General features: G+C 41.3%; 1 protein-coding gene across 1 annotated transcript; it reads right to left on the bottom strand.

Annotated features, from left to right (window-relative positions):
- Positions 1-442: 442 nt before the first annotated feature.
- Positions 443-9784, bottom strand: LOC117630903 (calmodulin-binding transcription activator 3). The gene is made up of 13 exons (XM_034363752.1): positions 9451-9784; positions 7609-7728; positions 6861-6976; positions 5948-6036; positions 5648-5690; positions 4917-5124; positions 4652-4765; positions 4214-4539; positions 2879-3442; positions 2008-2699; positions 1305-1884; positions 837-1160; positions 443-747 (listed from the first exon to the last, which is right to left on the bottom strand). The coding sequence occupies exons 1-13, from the start codon at positions 9551-9553 to the stop codon at positions 631-633; spliced, it is 3396 nt and encodes a 1131-aa protein (XP_034219643.1). The 5' UTR covers positions 9554-9784; the 3' UTR covers positions 443-630.
- Positions 9785-23478: the final 13694 nt, after the last annotated feature.

Here is a 23478-nt window from a genome sequence, read left to right as displayed (position 1 = left end):
AAAAGGATGTCACGAGACGCGAATGTCATGCACAACTTCTTTGAAGAAAACCCTGACATTTTAAATATATAATGAGCTAAAAAATAGCCCACTTGGTATCATCAAATATGAAAAAATAGCCGTTAACTTGATGATTTATAACTTTAAAGTATTTGTGCCAATTTTTCGAAGATAGAAAGAAAATAAACTGTCACTAACGCCGAAATCACACAAATGCATCCATGATTTGAATAATTTTGTTTTATAAACTCTAAGACTGAAATATGAGTATTTGAAGAAACCGGATTTGGATCCACGGATCAATCCTCGAGTGCAAGTAGGAGCGCCATGATAGATTTGTAGCACTAGGGCCATATTTCCATGGCCATGGCAAGGTGCTCTTACAACATTTTTCTCAGAACATTAAACGGGAGGTGAAAAAACAACATGCAACGCAATGAGGTGGACAAAAATTAACAACATAAACTCATTATGTTTAACTTTCTTAGATAAATAAATTTTCTAAACATATACAAGAGCATTAAAACATGCTTCTAGACCACCGGTGAATAAATTAAATGCCAAAGCATGTACTGATACTAATGCACTGCAGATTTTACAAGAGGATATCATAGGGTTAACCAGAGATCACTATGGACCTGCTGTAGGCATGAAAATGTCTTCATCCAACAATTCTGCAAAATCTATGAGATCATCATCCATATCAGCTCTCCCTTCTGAACTATTCGCAGCACTATCACATACCACCTGCAATGTCAGTTGAAATTAGAGAATTCATTCAACAAAAAACAAATGCTTTATAGCCCAAGTGGGCAAGAAGAGAGGCTCTTCTTTACCTTGGTTTCCTTTATCTCAGTAACAACATTAAGTAGCCGACGGTATTGATCTCTTGCTTCAGGATATTGAACCATGGACTTCACCCTAGCAAGGGCCTTTTGCAACCTTTCCTCATTTTGCTTCCTTCCTTCTTTCAGTAAATCATAATCATCATCCTTCGAGGATGAAACTTGTATGCTGGGGCCCTCAATAAGTGGCTCTGACTTGAACCCACGCAATCCACTTCCTTTTCGTCTCCAACGCAAAATAATCTTCTCTACAATTCCTACGGACCACACTATCTTTCTGTAGTTTTTNCTCACCTGGTGGCCTCTTACATGAGCCTTTTATCAATAAATTAGAAGTTAGATTTCAAGACTGGATTTGAGTAAGGAACAATGCCTATGGGAGAAATATGGGGAAGATAAAACGCCTGAAAAATTGAAGTAGACCACAANCCTTATTAACAAGAGAATCATGACAAATACCTGAATTTTGACAATACGTTGTCGGATTATCAAAAAGTCTTTTCTACCCTTCCAACTACGGAACTTATTTTGAATTCGTATTGCAGCAGCATCAACATGCTCATCACGTTTCCCTGGCTTATGTGACTTCACTGCAATGAGTGACAGTGCATGTTCATCTGAAATTCCAAATTCATTGCCACCATATTCTTTCAACTGCTTCCTCTGAAAAGATTTTACCCTGAACACTTGATGAATACGAGCAGCAGCTTGGGTGGCATTACAGACAGCAGTTAAAGTATCCCTCAGGGAAAGCCCATCCGTTAAATCCCCATTCCCGATAGGAGTTGCAATTCGTTCTGAAACTGTTTGTACTGCATTGGCTCCTGAAATCCCAGCATTATTGCCTTCCTTGATGTCCAAATTAAGAGATGAAAGGTGGGCGCTCAAAGCAGATTCTGCAAGATAACCAGCAATTCCTTTGTGGCCCTGTGCAGAAGCTAGGTCTGCAGGTGTTCTGCCAGTAGGGTATTTGGTACTTGGATCTGTTAATGCTCCGGGAGCTGCACCAAGAGAGATGAGGGAAGCAACTGTGCGTTCTCTGATATTAATTACAAGAAAATAAGGAAACAAAACACGTTAAAATCAGACAAAACTAAATAAATAAGTCAAGAATGAAGATAACATCTAATAAACTGAAAGAAAGAGTTTCTAAGGTGCTCACCTGCCACAAGAAGCTGCCCAATGAAGAGCCGTCCATCCATTCACATCACGAAAATTGACACTGACTCCGGCAGTTATTGTGGGCAGCAAGACCCAATCATAGCCAAGAGCTGCTCCAAAATGTAACACACCTTGGCCATCCTCATCTAGTACACTAGGGCCTTTCCCACCAACAGCCAGCTTCTGTAAGAGCCACACATGCAACTTCTCTTTAAGTAGCTGAGGAAGCAACTGCTCCTCTACTCTCTCCAAGGAAAAGTCTTCATCTGAGGTAAGCTGTAGCATCCTGTCCCACTCACCATTGTCATTTTTCAGCAATGAATCAATTTTATTGATCAACACCAAATTCTCTGCCAGACTGTTGGGATCAAAAGTTGGAGAGGTAGAGCTTAGAGACAACAATTTTCCAAACCGCATACTAAGTATATCGTTTGTGCAGCCACTGTTATCATCTTTAGCATCATAATCCGTAATTTGGCCAACTCGGTATTCAAATTCCCTCACTTCACTACATGCTAACCTATTGGAACATGTCACATAGAATGGAACCCTCCCAGCCTTATGGACGGGTGTATAACAACGAAGAACACCATCTGCTATAACCTCAGCACGAACTTCAACTTCCCCAAACATACATGACCATTTACAAGCTTCTGCTTGTTGACTCTTCAAGAATCTTCCCGTGATCAGAACCTGCTCAAATTGAGGACTAAATGAGACAATTCTGGATACTTGAGAAACTAAACTAGAATATAACTCTTACACAAAAGTACAGCTCTCTTTAAATCCCTTGGTTGTTTCCCACCAAGATCAGATGATGCATTCAAAGATGTATTTGATACAGTTGCAAGGAAGATTAAATTATACATTACCTTGATTTCAGAGTTTTCATATGCCCAGTTTGGTGAAAAATCAATAATGCTAAAGAGCTGGTCTTGGGAAAGAGAAGGCCCCAGCATATAGCTATCCAAGCGTACTTGCAGGGGAACACTGGACTCATCAACCCCATTCTCACTTTCAACAGTATCCCAGTAGGTCTCAGAATTGGACTGTGTTTGTGTGTCATCCACGTCTCCAAGTTCTCTACTCATCCATCGGTTGAAACTGTCGAGCTTCTTCAAGCCTTCAGTGAATGGGCCATCTAACAAAGGCTTTATAGCAGAAGTGTGATTGGCTTTTCCCTCTATGGTCTCATTTCTCTTTGAAATGGACTTTAGATAATATTCTTGCTCAGTGGTTGAAGGCTGTATTTGAAGGTCATTTGGTATAGAATAATCATTTGTCTTATCAGAATTCATATGGCAAGGCGCTAGAGAATTGAGTAAATTAGCAGCATTGAGTCCTTCATGGAAGCTGGAGACATCATCTACTGTATTTGAATGCAAGTTCCGATCCATAAGCCAGCTGGATGAACATGATGAGTTTTCTTCCAAAGTCTGTTGGAAAGTCAAACTAAAGTATGAACAAACAGAAAAATTTGGAAAGACAAAAGTAATCCATAAAGGAGAGCACTACTAGTGCTCCCCATTAAACGTGCTGCAGGGGTGCTAAGTGTTGGAAGGGGAACCCAAATAGCGCTCCCCTCCATAAACTGTGTATTCTGAGTATGCTTATATAACCAACTATTGCATATAATATAATTATTTAAATTACCAGTACCAAGCTACGCAATTTTGAAATCATTAAGTAGGATTTGAGGACTTTGGCAACACTTCCCATACCTAATTACATTGATAATTTTCATCAATTTATAATTTCATTCAAAATAAGTTCTAGAAACTTGGCAATATCAGAAATAATTTAAAAACTGACATCTCAAAAATTTGTTAGTAACAGTTTGAAACAACGAGACATCAAATATTTGTAGAACCCCCTGCCTAATTAGGTTTGACCATGTGTATAGCTTTCTTATGCATAACCAGAATCAGTATAACTTGCTTCCATGATCTTTAATATTGTCACTGTAAATTAATTCTAAAAATATAAAAACTCAAAACTGTTGAGAAAATATCTTTTATGGTGAAGCCATATAACAAATTCCATCACCATCTATATCTATCCATGTCCCACCAGATTTCACTTGTGAATGAAACATCAGATTCCCAGACGTATCTACCATCCTTAAATACACATGAATTTGCAATTCCATAGCCCTAGAATTAAAAAATTTGTTGCCAGCATTAAATGTGTAAGTAACTTATCCTTACCTGCCAACCTTGTTGGACCCTTGGTTTACTCTCACACATCTGCTTTTTCTCAAAACTGTCTGTGAAAAGGTGCCCAAGCATCCCATTTTCTTGCTTAGAGATAATCCCCATCGTATCAGAATGTGTTGCTGAAAATGATGGCTGAAAAGACAGAGACTGAAATCCAGTAGCACTGTTTTCCAGGGCAGCCTCCCATAGCGAAGAGTTAAGATTTTTGGTGGGCTCATAGGTAACATCAGCATCATTACCATCTTCCCTCTTGTATGCTTGAGTAAGTGAGCCAAAATTCACCCCAGGAATGGCTGACAATTTTTCTTGATAATTATCTGTTATCATACCATGAAGTTGGTATTCCATTTAATTCAACAAATAGTAGCTATTTAAAAGCACTCATCCATTGAGAAGGACAGATTTTGAAATATAAGGAAAAAAGTTTACTTGAAAACGACATTGGATAGAATGCATCAGAGAATCCAGCATTGATCTTCTCAGCCTTAGGCTGTAGTAATTCGAGAAAAGGTTGTAACCGGGAACTTGCTTGGTGATCATATGCTGCACCATATACCAAGTTAAAATATTGATAACAAGAAGAAATATATAAATGTGCAGCTGGAAAATGAATTAAAAGGTTTAGTTCCTGCAAAGTATTTATAAAAATAAAAGGAATTTTAACAAACTGCAGAAAAAGAAATGTACAACACACCTGATTCAGCATCTTCAAATTCTGATGCCTGAGCACTACTCAAGCTTGTTGTATCTGTAGCTTGGGAACGCATTTGGAAAGTATTTGGATTGAAACTAGAAGAAACAGAATTTTCCATCTCAGAATTGAGTGCAATTTCTTCAGTTTCGTGGGAATAAGGAACAGCTTCTTCAGTTCCCTTAGTATGGTTAAAGTTTGTCCTATTTCCCTGAACAAATGACAAAAATAAAAGTGAATACCCAGAACATGGATATCCATTAGGAAAATAAAAAATTAACACGGTAATGAAATTAAGCTTGTATATTCATATTAATTTGTAAGCACATTAAGGCCTGGATCACACAAATGACAACAAGAAATGCACGAGTATGCTATAGTCAAACACTAGATAGCATGAGTGTGAGAATTAAATCCATGAATCAGATATTTCAGATTGATTTGGATTTAAGCAAGTGGACCCACTTTTACTAAAGCCCTTGAAAACTTCTCATTTTCTTCCGATGATGATCCTTTTACACTAAGTGCCTACTTTATCAGCATTGATTCAAACATGGATCACATCTTGGATCCAATTATTAAAAATACACTAGGTTTGTATAACATCGTCAGTTTTACCTTGAAATGGTATAACGATAACTCCTATGTTAAAATGATAATAACATAAAGGGTGGAAGGATCTCAATAACTAAATGGGAAAACCACAAGAATGAAATGATAGAATAAAGCATGACCTTAACTTCCCGGTAGTGGACGAGAACTATGTGTTGCAGATCCCTGCAGCAATGACCAAGTAGGTCAGACATGCAAATAAAATTTCACCATTATTGAATCATTAGCATATGAGACTAAATGTTCATGTTCAAATGAGCAAGCAGTCATGGGAGCATGCCTGTACGTGCAAACACATCCAGAGAGAGAGAGAGAGAGAGAGAGAGAGAGAGATATATATATATATATATATATATATATATATATATGCAAACTCCTAAGGCTTGAGAACAGAAATCTTTGATAGCAAAATACAAACTCACTCTTCAAGCATCCAATAACTGCGTCTTTGGAAATTTTCATTTTCTTCTCCATGGGCATAGTAGCAGTGCAACACATCAACACTTCCGGCCTGAAAGAAAGTCCAATATTATTCAACAAATATAATTAGAAAACAAAGGATTCCTAAACAAAGTAACTCTCGATGCAAGTTACAAAAACTTGAGAAATCTTTAGTATCTAGATGTTATCACCTACCTAATGAAATTCTAAACCAAATTTCTTTCCCCACTGTTTTCCAAAGCAGCAATTTTATTCAGTTTGGTATCATTGCTTCTATGTACTTAATTTTGGCATTAAATAAGGGCGCAAGTGAGCTGCAGTAAGTTGAGCTTTGGACTGCACAGACTTGGCTAGCTAGATTTTTGTTGAACTGAAGCCTAACACCAGCCTTGAGGTTCAGTCCAAGCTTGGCTTTCTGAGAAATAAGAGTTTGAACTTAATTCATTGACTTTGATGATCCTATAATGGAGTGACCTCAATCTTAAATTCACCAAAGACCTTCATGATACTCACACTCACAAGTGGACTGGCTGTTTGCATCCCTAACATCAAAGTTTTTTGTTTTACAGAGAATTCGTGAATAATATAATCGCATAACCCTTATATACTTTAAATTTAAAACCACAATTTGATTCTCTAGCCTACAACATCAAATTGTAGTTTTTGACATTCAACATGACTCTTTTTTCCACATCAATCTTATCCCAGAGCTCTTCCTCCCTATGTAAGTTTGGTATCATTACTTTCCATCTTATGTCAAAATCCTTGGGTCATACAATAAAGTTACCCGAACAAAGCTCTTCAATATGCTCCAATCAAATTTCAAGCGGAAATTTGGCGTAATATATTTATATGTGCCATTTAAAACCTATGACACCATTCTTTGATGATTACCTTAAGCCTCTCATGGGCTTCCTTCACTGTCTTTCCATCTTTTTTTTTCCTCCAGTTATGGCCATCCTTCCTGAAATATCTAAGCACCTTCCGATCAAAAAGAAAAAGTGATCCACCTAAAACAAATGATGTGTGTCAAGCCACAGTAGGTTTTCACACATACCCAAATAAAACTAAAAACAATACAATCAAAGCAAGACGCACACCATATCTCAGCATACATCTCATAAAATTTAAAATTTGTACAGTATATGCAAAGTAAATACAATTACAACTTCATGCAATGCTAATATATATTACCTTTAAAAAAAAAAAGCAACAGTTAGCCTTTATGCTAAAAAATAAATGCCAGTAACACCTAAAAAAATCAAACCAAAAACAATACAAAACACAACTCCCATGCCAGACGACAATGCAAAATAGACAACTCCCATGCCATGTTTCAGAATTTGATTTTTCAAAATAGAAAACCAGGCCTATCCAATACTTTATCATGTAGACAAACATATAGTAAGAGCACAGCTGCACAATCTCAGATAGATCATTGTGAATGCAGAGGAACTACCACACAATTTCTACATAACAATAAGCCATGTTTGATGAAATTTTTTACAGATTACTAGCAGTTGAATTGAAAGACAAGCTTCATTACAAAACTTTTCTAAAGTGCTACATTATCATGTGGCCGAAAGAAGGGACTTCAATAACAATATTTATTGCCAAATCTAATGCAGCTGAAAAATCATACCCGGTGGCATACTTGCAGGCTCTGAAGAAATGTGAAATTTTTTATAATTTCGAAGAATTTCACATATTTCAGCCGGGCGTAGCCAGCGATGTTTTGCTTCTATGAGTATCTGTGCAATATCTGCATCCATCATATCACAATTAATAAAAATCCATATAAAATAGATAATCATATTTTAATGCTTCATTCATTGACATAAGAAAACCACATGACAACCAAATGAATGAGAGAGAGAGAGAGAGAGAGAGAGAGAGAGAGAGAGAGAGAGAGAGAGAGAGAGAGAGACATGATTTTAGACACTTAAAGCTAAAAAAAGGATAGATAATTTACAGGATGGAGTCCTCTAGACCTAGAGGTACACTTGTGGACACCAACTTCAAATATAATCATCAAAAGGGTTCAGTCATCATGAAAAAGACCATTCACTCCACCCCCAAGCAGAAAATGTGATCTAAGCACCCTATTTATGGAAGCTGCAGGGGTGGGTTGGGGGGTCATGGCCAAACCTAGCTTTTACCACCTTCCTGCCTTTGCAATTTGACCCACCCCTCATGTCAATTTTAAATACTTCGACTCACCAACTTTGTTATATATTTCAAGATTACTAAGAAGGGTAAAGGACATGTTCGGTAGGTTTGTAGAAATGGACTTTAAGAATTTGGTTGGATAATTCAAGAAGGTGAAATAAAACCTACAATATGACTGACTACCAAAAGATTATCTAAAAAGATGAATGGATTGATGATAGTCTTTAGAAAATGTGAAGGAGGATTGCTAATTTCTAGCTTCCTTAGGCTTAAGGAAAAAATAAGAAGCATGGAAGAGACGTTTTACCATGTCACACTCTCTCAAGCAATCTATTTGGCCAAAATGTAAGAAATAGCATTAGAGGGAACTCAAGTGCTAATCCAATGGTCAGCATCAGTAATAGACAATTCTGCTTGAGAACCTTGGTCACTCATAGTGACCGAATTTCCTGATTTTATTCTTGCGGACTCGGATAGTATGGACAGGTGAGGTACCTTGTCATTTCCTAAAGAATTAAGAGCAATTAGAAATAGCTAGCTGCTATTGTTGATGCGGATGTCATGTCAGAGCTAGCTGCACTATTAAGCTGTGTCAGTGGTGAGTGGCTACTTCTACTGCTTTGCATTAGGGATGCTGCTAAAGGATCTAAGAGCCTATGTTTTGATTAGGAGCTACGAAGCTTTCTTCTTGAATTTCTAATTGATGCCAGGCTGAGTTTTGCTGACTTAACTTTGAACTCTTGATTCAAAATTTTATTAGTCCAACTCAAAACCCTTGAATAAGATTAGAATAGAGTTTTAGATAAGATGAGTTAGGAAAAGTTATCTTGCTACTTGATTGGTTTCTGTGCTAGCAGATTTTATAAATTCACTGCAGCTCTAGCCAATGATTTCCAATGAAAATTGAGATTTTTTTTCTCAAACTGAAGCTTCCTTCCAAAGGAAAATAATACCAAGTATGTGGTACTCAAGACCGGATTAGACTCAATTGTGACCCTGATTAGATGAAACAGTCTACACGCTGGCTGGAATTGAACACCGTGTTTCAATTCTCAATAGCATTTTCATGGCTTAGCAAAAGAAAAACTATAAATCAACAATATCTTGAAAAGAAAATAAACAAATATGTTTACTAGTAAAAATATCATTTTCCTAAGGAAAACGAAAGTAGCAAAGGACACAACAGAAAACCAGAATTCAACTTGGATCAAAATATTCATATAAACAAGTAACACATGAAAAAGAGAAATAAATCACACACACACACACACACACAAAAAACCAGAAAAAATGACTACAGAAAAACATAACTGACCCAACTGATTGCCAAGACCATAGCGCTTGGTATCCGCCATGAACTCGATGCGTGTTGTAGTCACTGAAATCCCACAACCAGAGCCAACTTGTATCTCATACATAGGCCATAGCCAACAAGCCAAAAAAAGTGACTGCTCTTTGATCTGAAGGGTGTGGCAACAAAAAGACAAAAAGGCTTAGCCTTTAGGGAATGATGAAAGCGTGTGATGAAGATTGCAAAAATAGAAGGAGAAATTTTTAGAGTGAGTTTTGGGAAGAAATATGAAAGGAAAGTTTAGAAAGAGAGTTCGTAAAGGAAGGTTCTGAGGAAGGTGAATGAAAAATGCAGGCACGAATGGAAAGCAGAGCAATTTAGGACAGTAATTATTTGACTCGTTACCACTCCACTCAGCCACTCAGTCACTCTTTTGTGTGTGAACGAGAACAATGACTAATTGACTATTTATTTTACTCTCTGTGTTGGGTTGGGTTGTCAATATAATACTTGGCCCACTTTTTTTGACGTCAATCCTGGCTGGGATTTTTTTCGTCAATCCGGGATTTTGCGCTTCTCTTTCCTATTGTCGAATTTCTTTTTCTTTTCAATTTTATCTTTTTTGAATACCAATGATAGATTTTGGGATTTTCTTACACACATATTATCAAGGGTTATAGGAGTTTGAACTTGAGGTTATTGGTCTGTAAATTAATACTCTTCTCTATTGTGCTAGACCCCGTTGGCAATATTTTTTTTCATTACTATTGTAATAACCCAAAACAAAATATCCTAAAATTAGTATTAATTTATTCTAGAAGAAAGATGATTTTGCCCTCGTATTATTTAATAGGGAAAAATTTGACTTTTTGACCGAGAAAGAATTTGGCAATTCCGCTTACACCGTTGCGTAGAGCACGACGAAACGAGTCCGTAGACACGGAGTAGACTCGAATCGGAGTTGTAACGAAGAAAATACGGTCAAAATATCACGAAGGGCAAAACGATAATTTGGACAAAAAGTCAGATTTTTATCCCTTTTCCTCTCTCTCTCTCTCTCTCTCCTCAGTTCTCTCTCCTCTCTCTCTCTCCTCCCTCCCGTCGCGCCAGCGACCCCCTCCCCTTTCCGTTGCCTCAGCCGCCACCACAGGCCGGCTCGATCTCCAGCGTGGGTACCATCGGAACAGCCTCAGCCCCGCCGTCCTTCCCTGACCCGTCGCCGCCCTTGGGCCGCCCGGAACTGGCCGGAAACTGGAGATTTCCGATCGGTTTTCACCCGATCTTCAAGCTCTTCGTTCTCCTTCGTTTCTCAACCAAATCGTTCGAGTAAGGTATGAATTCTCACCTATTTTTCATGCTCTAACTGATGGTTGGATGGGTTTTGATCGATTTTAGCTGTAGAACACTCGATTTTCGAATTGAAAATCGGCTGAACTTCGGCCGCCGTGATCGGCCATTTCCGGCCACTTTTTGGGGTGTGTCCAAGAACAAAAGTGACTCCAAATGGGGTGTTTTACCTAGGATAGGAGTTTGGAGTCTTGGTTTTGAGTTTTTCCGGCGAGCCGTTATCGCTTTGGACACCCAAGCTGCCGGCGCGTGTGGCGGGGCGTGGGTGAGGGTAGTGAAGTGACTCTGTGTATTTTCGCGATCCTCGTGTTGTCACGAGCGCGTAGGATTTTGCGGCTCTCAATTTGGAGTCCGTTTGAACCCCGAACGGATTTTCCATATTGCGCGATTTCTGGGTGCAGTATCGTCGAGCCGTTGGATCACATTCAACTTTGGATATGTCGTTCTACATGATTTCAGGATCGTGGGGGATTCGACGGATTGTGAATCGGAGTCCCGGATACTCCGAAATCACGAACCCTGGGGCGAAGGTTTGGATTTTAGGCGATAACGTGATTTTGGCTAATCCGACCATCCATTTCGGGCCAAACTCGCAGGATGTGGGTCTTTCTCTGTGAGGAACCTCTAGAGAATCCCAGATTGGCCATCGGAGATCGTGGACCCCACGGGGTACCGGATCGGCCGGTCTGGCAGTTTATCGCTTAGTAAAGCTTCAGGTCTTTCAAGGCCGTTCTAATTGTCTGAGAAGCTAAAGTGGGCATAGGAGTGACTTTAAAATGAGTGCACGCATTTCTAGAAGCCGGGGGCAGGGTGTTTAATTTAATTCTTTTATTGAGCAGTTTATTAATTTAATACTCTTGGTTAATCAGGCACCAGAGGCCCGACCGACCCACAGGAGGGACCTTCAAAATGTCCAGCTAGCTCGGACCAGCAATGAGTGGACTTTTCTTTTCTAAAGGTTTTTATAATTAAATTTCTTATTTGATCTTGAATAAGTTTTATTAAATGTTTCCGAGCATGTTTAGTGCAGTAATATTTCTATAATTCTATGCTGCTTATTTGCACATGCTAAAAAGTTATAGAAAGAGTTTTAGGCTTGTATCAGATAAGATAGCAGCATAATTTTAGATTACAGTTATTTATCAGACTTTCCTAAAGTAATTTATTTTAAAACCACCATGTACCCGTTTTTGGTGATTACCCTCAGTTGGACCGATGTCTACGGACATCCGGTCTATTTACAGTTCTGTCAATGCACTTGACATTGCCTCAAGAGTTTCGGGGACGCTCGGACCGTGAGTGCCAGGATTTGCGGCTCGGCAGACTTGGTGTCCCGAGACCTGCCAGGATTGCGGCTCGGTTGACTCCGTGTCCCCGAGACCTGCCAGGATTGCGGATCAGGCTGACTACGGTCCCCTGCATCCTGCCAGAGCGGCTCGAGTCGACTTGGTGTCATCGAGACCTGCCGGCGGATCAGGCTGACTATAGTCCCCTGAATCCTGCCAGATTGCGGCTCGGATAGACTGTGTGTCGCCGAGACCTGCCAGGGGAGTTGACGGATTTACAGGGGTACACCTAGGTGGAAGTTTTAAAGGAATTTCAGTGCTTTTATAAAATTATTGCTTTCAGTCATCTTATACCAGTTTTCTTGATATTCGTGCATGTGCTATATCTGTATCGATACGTAGACATATCTATGTTTTATATAAAGGCCTTGTTTTTTATTACGGTCGAATTATGGATTTACTTACCTATTTATTCGTTAATGGGGGTTACTATGTTATAAATTGTTTTTAAGAACATTATTTTTGTCCACTCACACTTTCAAACTTGTTTTTCGCCCCCAGGCCGTAGAAGTGCGAAGGAATCCACCACGAGCCACTCCTAGCTCCCGCACCACCCACCAAACGTAGGATGTTGTTGTAAATTACTTAAAGTCTTGTAAATATTTAGTATTTGCTCTGATATCTAGTTGGAACTGAGAACCAGAGTTGGGAAGTGTTTATTGGATTTATTCTGGCAGTTGGTGTGAAGTTTATTTGCTTGTTTAACAGGTGAAAAGTTTTGGGTTTGGACTAAATTACATGACTTGGCTCGAATTTCAAAGTGGAATTGGGATCGGGTCCTGTCAACTATGTACTAAAACTTCAAAGCAAAATATGTATTAGTTTAAGGGGAATGCATGCGTAAGCAACAACAAGCTCAAGGGGAATGAAGGCGGCAGCAGCATGGAAGATCTGGCAGGACGAGAGAGGTCCTTGTATATAGGCCTCATCATTTGACCCACAAGCTCATGGGCCGATGGAGGCCCGCCCGGCCCATCGAAAAAAAGCCCGGCCCGGCCCATTATTGGCTTTGAGATGGCCCGGCCCGCCTTGGGCTGGGCTAGGCTTGGGTTGGGTGTCTGAAGCTCAGCCCTGCCCGATTAAACCCAAGAAAACCCGGCCAGTTAGGCCCGCATACATATATAATTATGTATAAATAAGAGTTTAGGTTTATGATTATATCACTTAAATCACATATATAATTTGTTTCATTTCATTTACTTTTCTTTACTCATTCCCAGTTTATAATTGGATGATTAGCACATTAATTTGTGTCAATTATTAATTCAATAATTATATATATATATATAAATAAGATGAACAACATACCACATCACCAAATATAATCATATCACGAAACATAATCGTACCACCAAATATAATCATGTTTTTCTTAAACACATCACCAAATATTTGCATATTTATTCATACCATCCTTTAAAAAAAATTATTTTTTTGATATTTATTATTTTTTAAAACGTATTATGGTCTAATATAATAACCTCAAAAATAATGCTTGGTTTTGTGGAAAATCTTATTAAGTTGTGTTACTTTATTGGGTGTTTTATGAATTTGGTTTGATGTGAAAATATTGGAATTAAGTGAGTTTAATCTCAAATTTGGACTAAAATGCCCTTATGATTAAGTTTATGATTTTTTTTTTAATGTAGTAGGCCTGTTTAAGCCCAGACCGTTGGACTTAGCTCGGCCCAGCCCGACAGGCTTTCTCAAGCCCGGCCCATTGGTCGGGCTTGGGCTTTGAATTTTCTAAAAAAATCCGGCCCGGCCTTGCCCAATATTTTATCTCTCCTTTTTAAAGCTCTGCCCAGCCTGGCCCATACCTATTAAATTTGCCCGACCCAGCCTATTGACGAGCCCTACTTGTATATATGTTCAATGAAGTTGAAGCAAATGGTCGTTTCTTACGTTAACCATACCATTGCATTGAGCGATTTGTTATCATCATCATAGTCCTACCTTAGTCCCAATCCTAACTATTTTAGGAATTTTTCATTCAGAGACAAATTCCTGAGTTGTTTTAAAGGCAATAGTGAATTACGATTTATGGTTTGTATGTCTAGAGAGGATATTCCCAACTTTATGGGTTACGGTGTCTTCCAATCCAAAATTCTTTTTGCAGGCAATGTGAAACTAGGGATGGCAAAAATCCCCGTAGGGGCAGGTCCCCGACCCTAACGGGGGGAGATTTCGGGGCTAAATGGGTATTGGGTACAAGGATCCCCGAACTTGAAAAATTCCCGATGGGTATGGGGAGGGGATGGAATTAGCGTCCCCATCCCCGAAACCGACCCGAAAATATATATGTTTATATTTAAATAAATAAATAAATATTTATAATATTTATGTTTAACCCTAAGTTAACTTCCCTCTCCTAATTCTTCCTAATTTTCTATGGAATTTCATATTGATGTGATTTTGAATAGTTGAGTTGAACTTTATAGTTAATTTGGATGTGTTGAATGATAATTTAATATGAAACTTAATGTTAAAATGTATGATAAATATTTTTTTATGCAAAAAAATAGGGGATTCGGGGCAGATACCGGGGATAGTCCCCCGACGGGGACGGGGACGGGGATTCTGCAAAACCTAATAAACGAGGATGGGTTCGGGGACGGGGGCTGGGATGGAGAGCGGGGATGGGAATGGTATTGTCATACCCGGCCCCTACCCGGCCCATTGCCATCCCTATGTGAAACCCCATACCACTCGCCACACTAAACTTTGGTTTTTCAGAAGATATCCTAGCTCCTTGTATGAGTGATTTGGACCAGCTCTGTATGAAGAAAATTAATGAGTATAAGACGGTGTCCACTTATCTTATGCAACTATGGGCCCTAGAATTCTTGTCTTCACCACTCCTCATTTTCCTAAGATGCTTAGCTTTGACGTCAAAAAAGACGACCCACAATAGGAAACACTCGCCGTTCTTAGTCCTTCGTTCTCTAATGCACGGAACATATTTATTTGTGGACCATGACGAAGAGTCTTTCATGTTTACTTATCAATATTACCTATGCTCACCTAATGAGATTATAGTATACATCGTTTCCGATGATGATTCTTCAGAAACAATCACAACTCTGCAGCTGCTAATTATTCTTGGTGAATTTCATACGATGTATAATACTATAGTTATGTGCATGTATGTGGGTCAAAAGTATACTTTATGATCACTTTATTCTCCTACCTAGCTACTTATTCCAACCTTAAAGTGATTGAGAGGATGTGGGTTATTGTCTTAACATATGAACTCACACCCAAGACATAAGTAGTCAAAAGGGACATCAAACTTGTGGCTACTCACTTCTTTGTGCACAAAATTTAACCTTTTCTTTTTCTTATAGTAGTAGTGGTGTCATCATGTGTGATATAGTGGGGTTGATAATGGTAAGAAGTTGGTGAGGTGAGGGTGGCATTAATGCTGATGGGGTGGTGGCAATAATGGTGGTTGGGTGGTGGTGGGTGTTGAGGCCCAAAAAATTTAGGGTTTGGCCCAAATGAATTCCCGGCCCAGCACAATGCCTTCTTAAAAAAAAACCCGATTTGGAGCAAGTGAAAGTTCATCATTCACGCTCACACAAGTCATGATTCACGTGCCATGCCAAATAAATATGCAATCTGTCACCCTAAGAGTTGAAATAAGCACCGGCTCTATGAGCCCAAGCTAATTATCTCGTCAAGCGTCATATTCCTCTTTAAAGCGATAAAATTCAAGCATGCCAATTGACATGCAATGTCAAGCAGAAAAACCATTATTTTGCACATAGCCACGCTACAAGCTTAAGTAGGCCCAAGCCACGCAAATGTCTAGGGCTTGCTGAGTGGGTTGTGGTATGGATGGTAACGAGTTTTCATAAGGCCCATTGATGAGCCGAGAAATGGAAGTTTTGGGCTGCTTAGGAGCCCCAAAACTCAAGCCCATTTCTTGAGCCCAAATATGTGAGTAAGCATAAGGGGAAAAAAAAAAAAAAAGGAGCCCAATACTCTAGAAAAATTAGCCCATCACCTTAATAAAATAGCCCATCACTTTAGGAAATTAGCCCATTCCCTTAATGGGTTAACCCATCACCTTAGAAAGGCCCAAGCAACCAAAGAAAATATATGCAGGGAAAATATATGCAGTCTCCAGCACTTAGCTGGAAATAAGGGCCACGATAAAAGCTAAAAGTGTCCATGTATGTAAGTTGCTGGGAGGCTCCAGCACATGGGCGAAACAAACCTCAAGGTAGAACGTTCAAAGAACCAGAGGGTATTAGCGCGCGCAGGTTGCTAGAAGAAAAGGCACCCTTCAAACCAGCGTCCTTACCTATTTCTTTCTCCCACCAGCTCTTGCCATGGAGGAGGGGAGGAAAGAAGGTGAGGTGGTAGCCAAAAATGGGAGTTCATCACTGAAGCAGCTGCAGGAAAGCCTTAGAGCTCCCAAAAATCTTGTCTTTGTGTGTTTGGACAGAGGAAGATTTCACAAAATGAGATGAGTCAAAGGGATATAAGAGAAATGAAAGGGGAGACTTGGCAAAATTGGAGAGAAACCATTAGAGTTTCTTGGAAAGGAAGAGCTTCCAGTGGTTATAAAAGGGTCATCTCATACCCATAAAAAACAATACACATCCAAAGAGCAAGCATCATCTATAATCCTTGAAACTCTTCAATTTCGAGCCATATTCCTCCATCTCCTCCCATTTTCTCTTCTGGTAAGTCATTTCAGAGCTTGACAGAGCTTTCATGAAGCTACTGGAAATTACTCAACACACCCATTGTTCTTCCCCCACCCCTTTCTATTCAACGAACCCTCTTAAAATTCCTTATCCTCTACTTCGAAACCCCTATTTCTCATAGGAACTCACAGCCCTCTCTCTCTCTCTCTCTCTCTCTCTCTCTCTCTTTAATGCTAAACTCATGATTACTTTGCTTCCATGCCACAAGCTTCTCATGCCAAGCTAAGAATCTATCTGTAAGCAATTGTTTGTTTCATTGGTGAAGGAGACCAAAGGTGTTTCCTAAGGCTAAGCTACCCTTTCGAAGCACTCTTGGGGTCTGATCCTCAAACTCAGACCCATGAGCAATTTCACACATTTGGCTCTTTACAGCAGCCTAGACCCATCAATAGCTGCCGGAACGAAAAAGCCCCTACAGTGGGGTAATAGTGATGACATTCGTAGCAGGTGTGGTTGTGGTAACAATTATGGTGGCGGTGGTGGTGGCCATGGGAAGGTGATGGAAGAAGTGGTGAAGGTGGTGGTGGCAGCGATGGTCATGGTAAGGTCGTAGTGTTCGTGACAGTGAAGGTTGTGGTCATTGCCACGTCAATGTGATGGTGGTAGAGATGGTGGAGTTGTGATGGCATACATTGTTATTTTATTGTGTTAAGACTCTTACTATCTTTGAAGTTTAGAAATGACAACCATTTAGATTGAATTTAAAACTAAAATTATGAGCTCCAAGTTCCATATATTTTTCCACGTGTAATTTCTAAATTTCTTTGTTGCTACCATTTTAAAACGAAGTAAAAGCTTGAGTTGTGTCCACAAACAAACCAAGTCGATCCAATCTGAGCTTGAGATTGAAAAAATCATTTGAGTTAAGTTTAAGCTTGAGAAAAGTCATTCAAGACGAACTTGAGCATGTTTCTAGCTTTGTTTGAGTTTAAATAAAAGCTTGTTTGGGACTGCTTCTCTAGGAAGTACTTCTACTCATAGTCACTTCTAACAAAAGCGCTTTTATTATACAGAAGTTGAAATTTTCAAAACAAATCAAAGTGCTTCTTGAAAAAGCACTTGAGAGTGCTTTCTGCACGTAGCATATGCTTCTCTAGAAAGCGGTTCTATGACCCAGAAGCACTTCTATAACCCAAAAGCACTTCTAGACTAGCCTTTCCAGAAGCACTCCTAAATGAATCCTAATACTATTATCCAACCTGAGCTTGAGAACCTTGCTATTCGACTAGCTTGTCTCATTTACACCCCGAAAAAAAAAATTTCAATTGAATAAAACTAAACAAAAATGGGAAGGAAAAAAAAATCAGAAAATATAACTTTATTTTATGCATTTAGCCGCATTTCATAAAACCTGTACGGCTGCAATAAATTTGTTTCCTTTAAAAAAAAAAAAAGTGACGCTATTAGTCACTTCGATAGAAAAATAACATCGCCCAAAATTTTTGGGATCCACTTGCAATTCAAGGCAATACTTAGAATTTTTGCTTCCAGCAAGAACATCAATAAATGGGTATTTATAAAAATGTTCATGTGTTTCTAGAAATTGAAAAAGCTCTGTTGTCTGCCATTTGCTTTGTTAGAAATAACGTCTCCTAAAGACCAAAAACCATTGCAATCTTGTATCCAATAAATTCACACCAGAAAGAAAGAAGACCAATATTGTACGTTTTCCATTACCGTTCTAGCCAAAAATGAACAACACCAACTAAGAATCCCAACTTTCAGACCCAAAAAAAACTAAGAATCCCAATCTCTGTACCCTTTCTACAACAGAAATAAGACACAAACCCTTTTCTTCAAACACCTCTGTCATCATACTCATGGATGACAAGTAGGGGTGGACATCAATCTGGTCGAACCGATTATATTGGTTTGGTTTGGTTTTGACCAAAGAAAAAGTCAACAGTTTGAAAAACCGATCCGAACCGGGTTGGTTTGGTTCAGCTATGGTTTAAGCCTTTTTGAAACTGTCCTAAACCAAACCGAACCGATATAACTCTATTTAATATTAATTTTATTTAATCTACATGTGTCAAACAACAATTGGTCAGTAGAATGGCATATTATGTACCCTTTCACCCCTAATTGGACCCCAAAACAAAACAAAACCAAGAAAACCCTCCACTACACTCAAATTCGAAGCCTGTCTCTTCTCTAGAACTAAAACTCAAACCTCAACTGAAAAAAAACCCTAAGCGAAGCAGCCGCCATATCTCATTATAAGCCTCAGCACCTCCAAGTTGTTGACCTCATCTCTTCCTTCTTCGAAAACCTAGTTGTGCCTCTTGTATGTTCCTCTTAATTCGCAGCTTCAAAACCATGTCTGAGATACTCAATGGGGCTTGGAGAAAATAGCTCATACCACTTCAATCCCACCCTCTTAGAACTAAGGTTTGTTTCAATTCTTGAATCATACCCAGTTGTTGTTTTTCTTTTGTTGTCTTACTCTGCTTTGTAAGATGTCAATTAATCAATTGGGTTTTGAAATTTCTAATTTGATTTGTATTAATCAATTATTTGTATTTATGAAAATATGGGATTGGGTCTGTCAAGGTGTGGAAAGAGATGAGAGAATTGGGTTATGGAAGAATAAATGATTTGTCTTTTCATTGCACTAGTTTCCAAAAGCTATTAATTTTTTATTATTAATACCTCACTTGCATGGTCCCTATTGTTGATGCGAAAAAGTGGTTTGACACGTGGTTCGCCCAACTTAGTGATATTGTGTCTTCGGAAGGGAGTTAGTCTTCGGAAGATCAAGTTCCTGCAAAAAGGGAACGTTCGGTAAGACCTTGGGGTACCGGTGCGGTACCGGCCGAAGGCTCTCCGATGCTTAAGTAAGTACGGATTTAGTAAATGTCAGATTACAGATCAAGCGATAGCGTACCGTTATTTTCTGTCCCCTTCTTTTGGGAATAGAGGTCTCCTTATATAGGCCTTGGGAGGCGTGCATTATGTTTATATTTCCGATGTGGGACTGTAGGAGCTGGTCGTGAGCATGACACGTGTCCTAGGTCAAAAGCGTCAGGATGTGTCGGATTCGGTAGAAGATATGCCGAAGGGCCTGTGATGTCAAGTTGTCGTTTCCGTCCACGTGTCAGGTGGTCATTGGTCGTCAATATACGGTATAAACAGTAGTCCCCCAAGTTCTCTTCCGAAGGTTCTTCGGAAGGGAATTTGGTTCCACCCTGAGGGTTCATAGATGCCCTGCCGTTCGGCAAGTTTGTTTGTGGAAGGCTCCTCTGAGATCTGAAGGGTCGCCGATGCTGAGAGGGGTGAAGGCAGGGACGCTTCGTTTCCCGTGCCTGGCGCGTGGAGACGCTTCGCCTTCTGCACCCGGCGTGCAGAGACGCTTCGTCTTCTGTACCAGGCGTGCAGCTGACATCACCATCCACCGGGCGACACGTGGCCAGCGAAGCGACGTCTGACGGCTGTAATTATGAGCTGTTTGGTTTCCCAAGGCGTGCCGTTGCAGCCCTCTCCCTATAAATAGAGATCGCTCCAGACATAGAGCTCACTTTGCATTTGAGAGTGACGCGAGAGCTCTGCGTAGGCGATTTCAGAAGAGTGTGAACGGCAATCGAGGCGATTTTCGAAGGGGTTATCGGCAATCAAGGCGATTGTCGAAGCGTCTGAACGGCAATCAAAGTCTCAACAATACCCAAAGTAAGTTACCGTTCGGTAGCCTAATAATTTTTCTTTATATTTCCGGGTGCTTTCATAGTATAGGCCTAGCCGATCGTCTATAGGGGCCCTCCTTCGGTAGTCTAGTGAACTATAGGTAGTGGCGTAGACATCGGTAGGGTAGTTCATTACAGAGCCTTAGCCATCCTTTTTTCTCTTTTTTTTTTTGTAGATGTCTTCTAGCGAGTCCTTCGGCAGTGAGCCCAACGCTTTCGATGAGGAGTTGTCATCGGGCTGGGACACGTCCAGCGGGGCTGCGAGCCTCGGAGCCGAGAGTGGAGGGGACACCGATGTGGAAGTTATCGGTGAGGAGGTGACCTCCGTTCCTGTCCACGGCGTCGGCAAAGGACTGATGACGGGGCAACCTCTTCCCTTGGCCGCGGTCTATAGGGATGGTACCCGCGTCGGTACCTTCGAACGCCAGCCGGAGGCTTTCACCTCTGGGCGCGAGGGTTACGATCGTCCATCGAGAGCGGTCAAGGATACCGGTGGGCGTACCGAAGAAGACCCTATTCGGGGTCGACTATTTGGAGCCCAACAAGCTTACCGAACGGGAGCTCGAGAAGATTAGGGCGGAGTATCTCATCCCGGATTCTGTGAAAATGAGAATTCCGAGCCCTACCGAATCCCTCAGCGACCCAGGAGATGGTGGAGTCGTCTTCTTCACCGATATGTTGGCGCAGGGTGTCAGGCTGCCGTTGCAGCCTGCTGTCTAGAAGATCCTAGCCCAGATCGGGTGTGCCCCAGGCCAGTACAATCCCAACTTTTGGGTGGCCTTAATGGGGGTGATAGCTGCGTTCGGGATTGCCGGGGAGGGGGAGCCCTCCTACGAGCAATTCTCGTACCTATACAGCGTCACGAAGTCCAAGAGTGCCGATCACGGCGGTTGGGTTCAGGCGAACTGCCTGAAGGCTTCTAAGGGGGGGCACTTCATCAGCTCGGTGCCGACTTCCCAAAAGTCGTGGAGGAATCGGCGGGTGGTACTCTCTGGTGATTGGGAATCGCCGTCGGGAGTATCCCCGCTGTTTCCGGTACCTACGGCGTTCCAGATTGCCGGTAGGTAGTTATGTTACCAGTCGGTAGAACAACTATTGTACTTGTTACTTTCTCTGTTTTGTAACTCATTCTTCTTTCGGCAGGTAAACTCAAGCAACCGAGCCTCAAGGAAAGCGAAATTCGGCAGCTCGACAGAGTCAGGCTGAGGGTCCCTGCTGCCGAGCGAGTTTACCCGCGATTCCTTTTTACCAGCAATCTCATCAGAGCCGGCCTCGTCAGCCCTGCCAAGAGTAAGTACACCTGTGCCTTTCTCTTTTTTCTTGATCGATTTATTTTGCATGCCGACTGACCGAGTATTTTTGATCAGTGACTGACGCAAGGAAGGCTGCCGAAGCCAAGAAAATGAGTGAGTCGGCCAAGAGGCGGCTCATGATGGGTCTGCAGGGCAAGAAACAAAGGAAACAGCCCGAGGCGCCTTCCGTTCGGCCGTCCACGGATCCCGAGGACGTAACTCTTGCGGAGCGTCTACGGCAGCTGGGTGCTGAACCAGTGGCATGGCCAACTGCCGGTGCCATTGCACCGAGGCAGTCAGATGCCGAAGCCACCGCCTCAAAAGCAGCCGGGAAGCGGCCGATCACGGTAGACCTGGAAGCTTCGCTAGCTTCCAAGCGGAGTCGTCCTTCGGAGTCCACGAGGGCTGTCTTCGCGGCGGAGGACGAGGACGGTCCTACCGAGGCTGTCACCATTGCCTGCCCCTCGAAGACGGTGCAATTCGTCAACCATATGATCCTCGGCTCTCAGATGGAGCTGCCGGAGGTTGACGAATTGTCGAAGAAGCTTCTTCGGGAACAGGCCGGGCGGGCCTTCCGTCTGCAGGCGTCGGTAAGAATGCTTTTCTTCTATTGTCATTCCATTCCCTTTTTTTTTTTTGAAGTGGGGCTTCTTTCTGAATTTGTTAGTTGTGCAGGCGTCCATGGAGATGTGGCTCTGCGTCAAGCGGGCCATCAATGCTGCCGAACGGGCTAAAAAAGCCTATGACGACGGCAGGACCAAGGCCGCCGATCTGCTGAAGGACAAAGAGGCTGCCGAGCGGCGGGCCTTTGCTGCAGAGGCCAAGGCTGAGGAGACGCGGTCCAGGACGCCCTGGAGGAGAGTGAGCGTACCAAGGCGGTGGAGATCGAGGCTGCTGTTCGGTCCGCTATCCAGGGGTACCGATCATCAGAGGAGTTCGCTGCCCTTCTGGATAAGGAGGTGGGCTCTGAGATGGCTGACATGTTGTACCGATTCAAGCGGTACAACCCTGGTCAGAAGCTGAACCTCAACTTTGCTGCCGATCCCCCTCCCCTTCCCGAAGGAATGACTGAAGATATGATCGAGGATTACGAAGGGGAGGACGCTGCCGAAGGTCCTGGGCCTGCCGAGGCCGCTGCCGGGGACGAAGCCGCGGCCTGAGGGCGTTTTTCTTTACATTCATCTTTGTATTTTTATTTTTAATATTTATTTCGAACACATTGATGCCGAGGGCATCGTTTAATTTAAGTTTGTGTTATAATTCAAAGTTCAACTTTCAATTGTCCAATTCTCAAATTTTAACCCATGTGAGTGCGTTATAATTGCTAATTGCCGTGGGCTAATCGCCGATAGACCGCTAATCATCGGCTTTCACAAGCTATAACTGCTAATTGCCGTAGGCTAATTACTGATCAAAAGTCACTTATTACCGTAGGCTAATAAGGACGCTGTTGGATGTTTAAATTTCGACAAGTCCCGAAGGGATCTGTAGGGTAAAAATTTGAACGGTCATTCATTGCCGTAGGCTAGTATAGAATGCCGTAGGATGTTTAACATTTAGTTGCCGTGGGCAAAAATGATAATTGAAGGGAGGCTAAAGTAATAGTGCCGAGGGCTTTCTATTAATTCTAGTAGAACAAATACATCGAGTAATTGCAGTTCCAACCTGC

This window comes from Prunus dulcis, chromosome 6 (genome assembly GCF_902201215.1).
Source record: "Prunus dulcis chromosome 6, ALMONDv2, whole genome shotgun sequence".
NCBI lineage: Eukaryota > Viridiplantae > Streptophyta > Magnoliopsida > Rosales > Rosaceae > Prunus > Prunus dulcis.
This window is presented reverse-complemented; position numbering and strand designations above follow the sequence as displayed.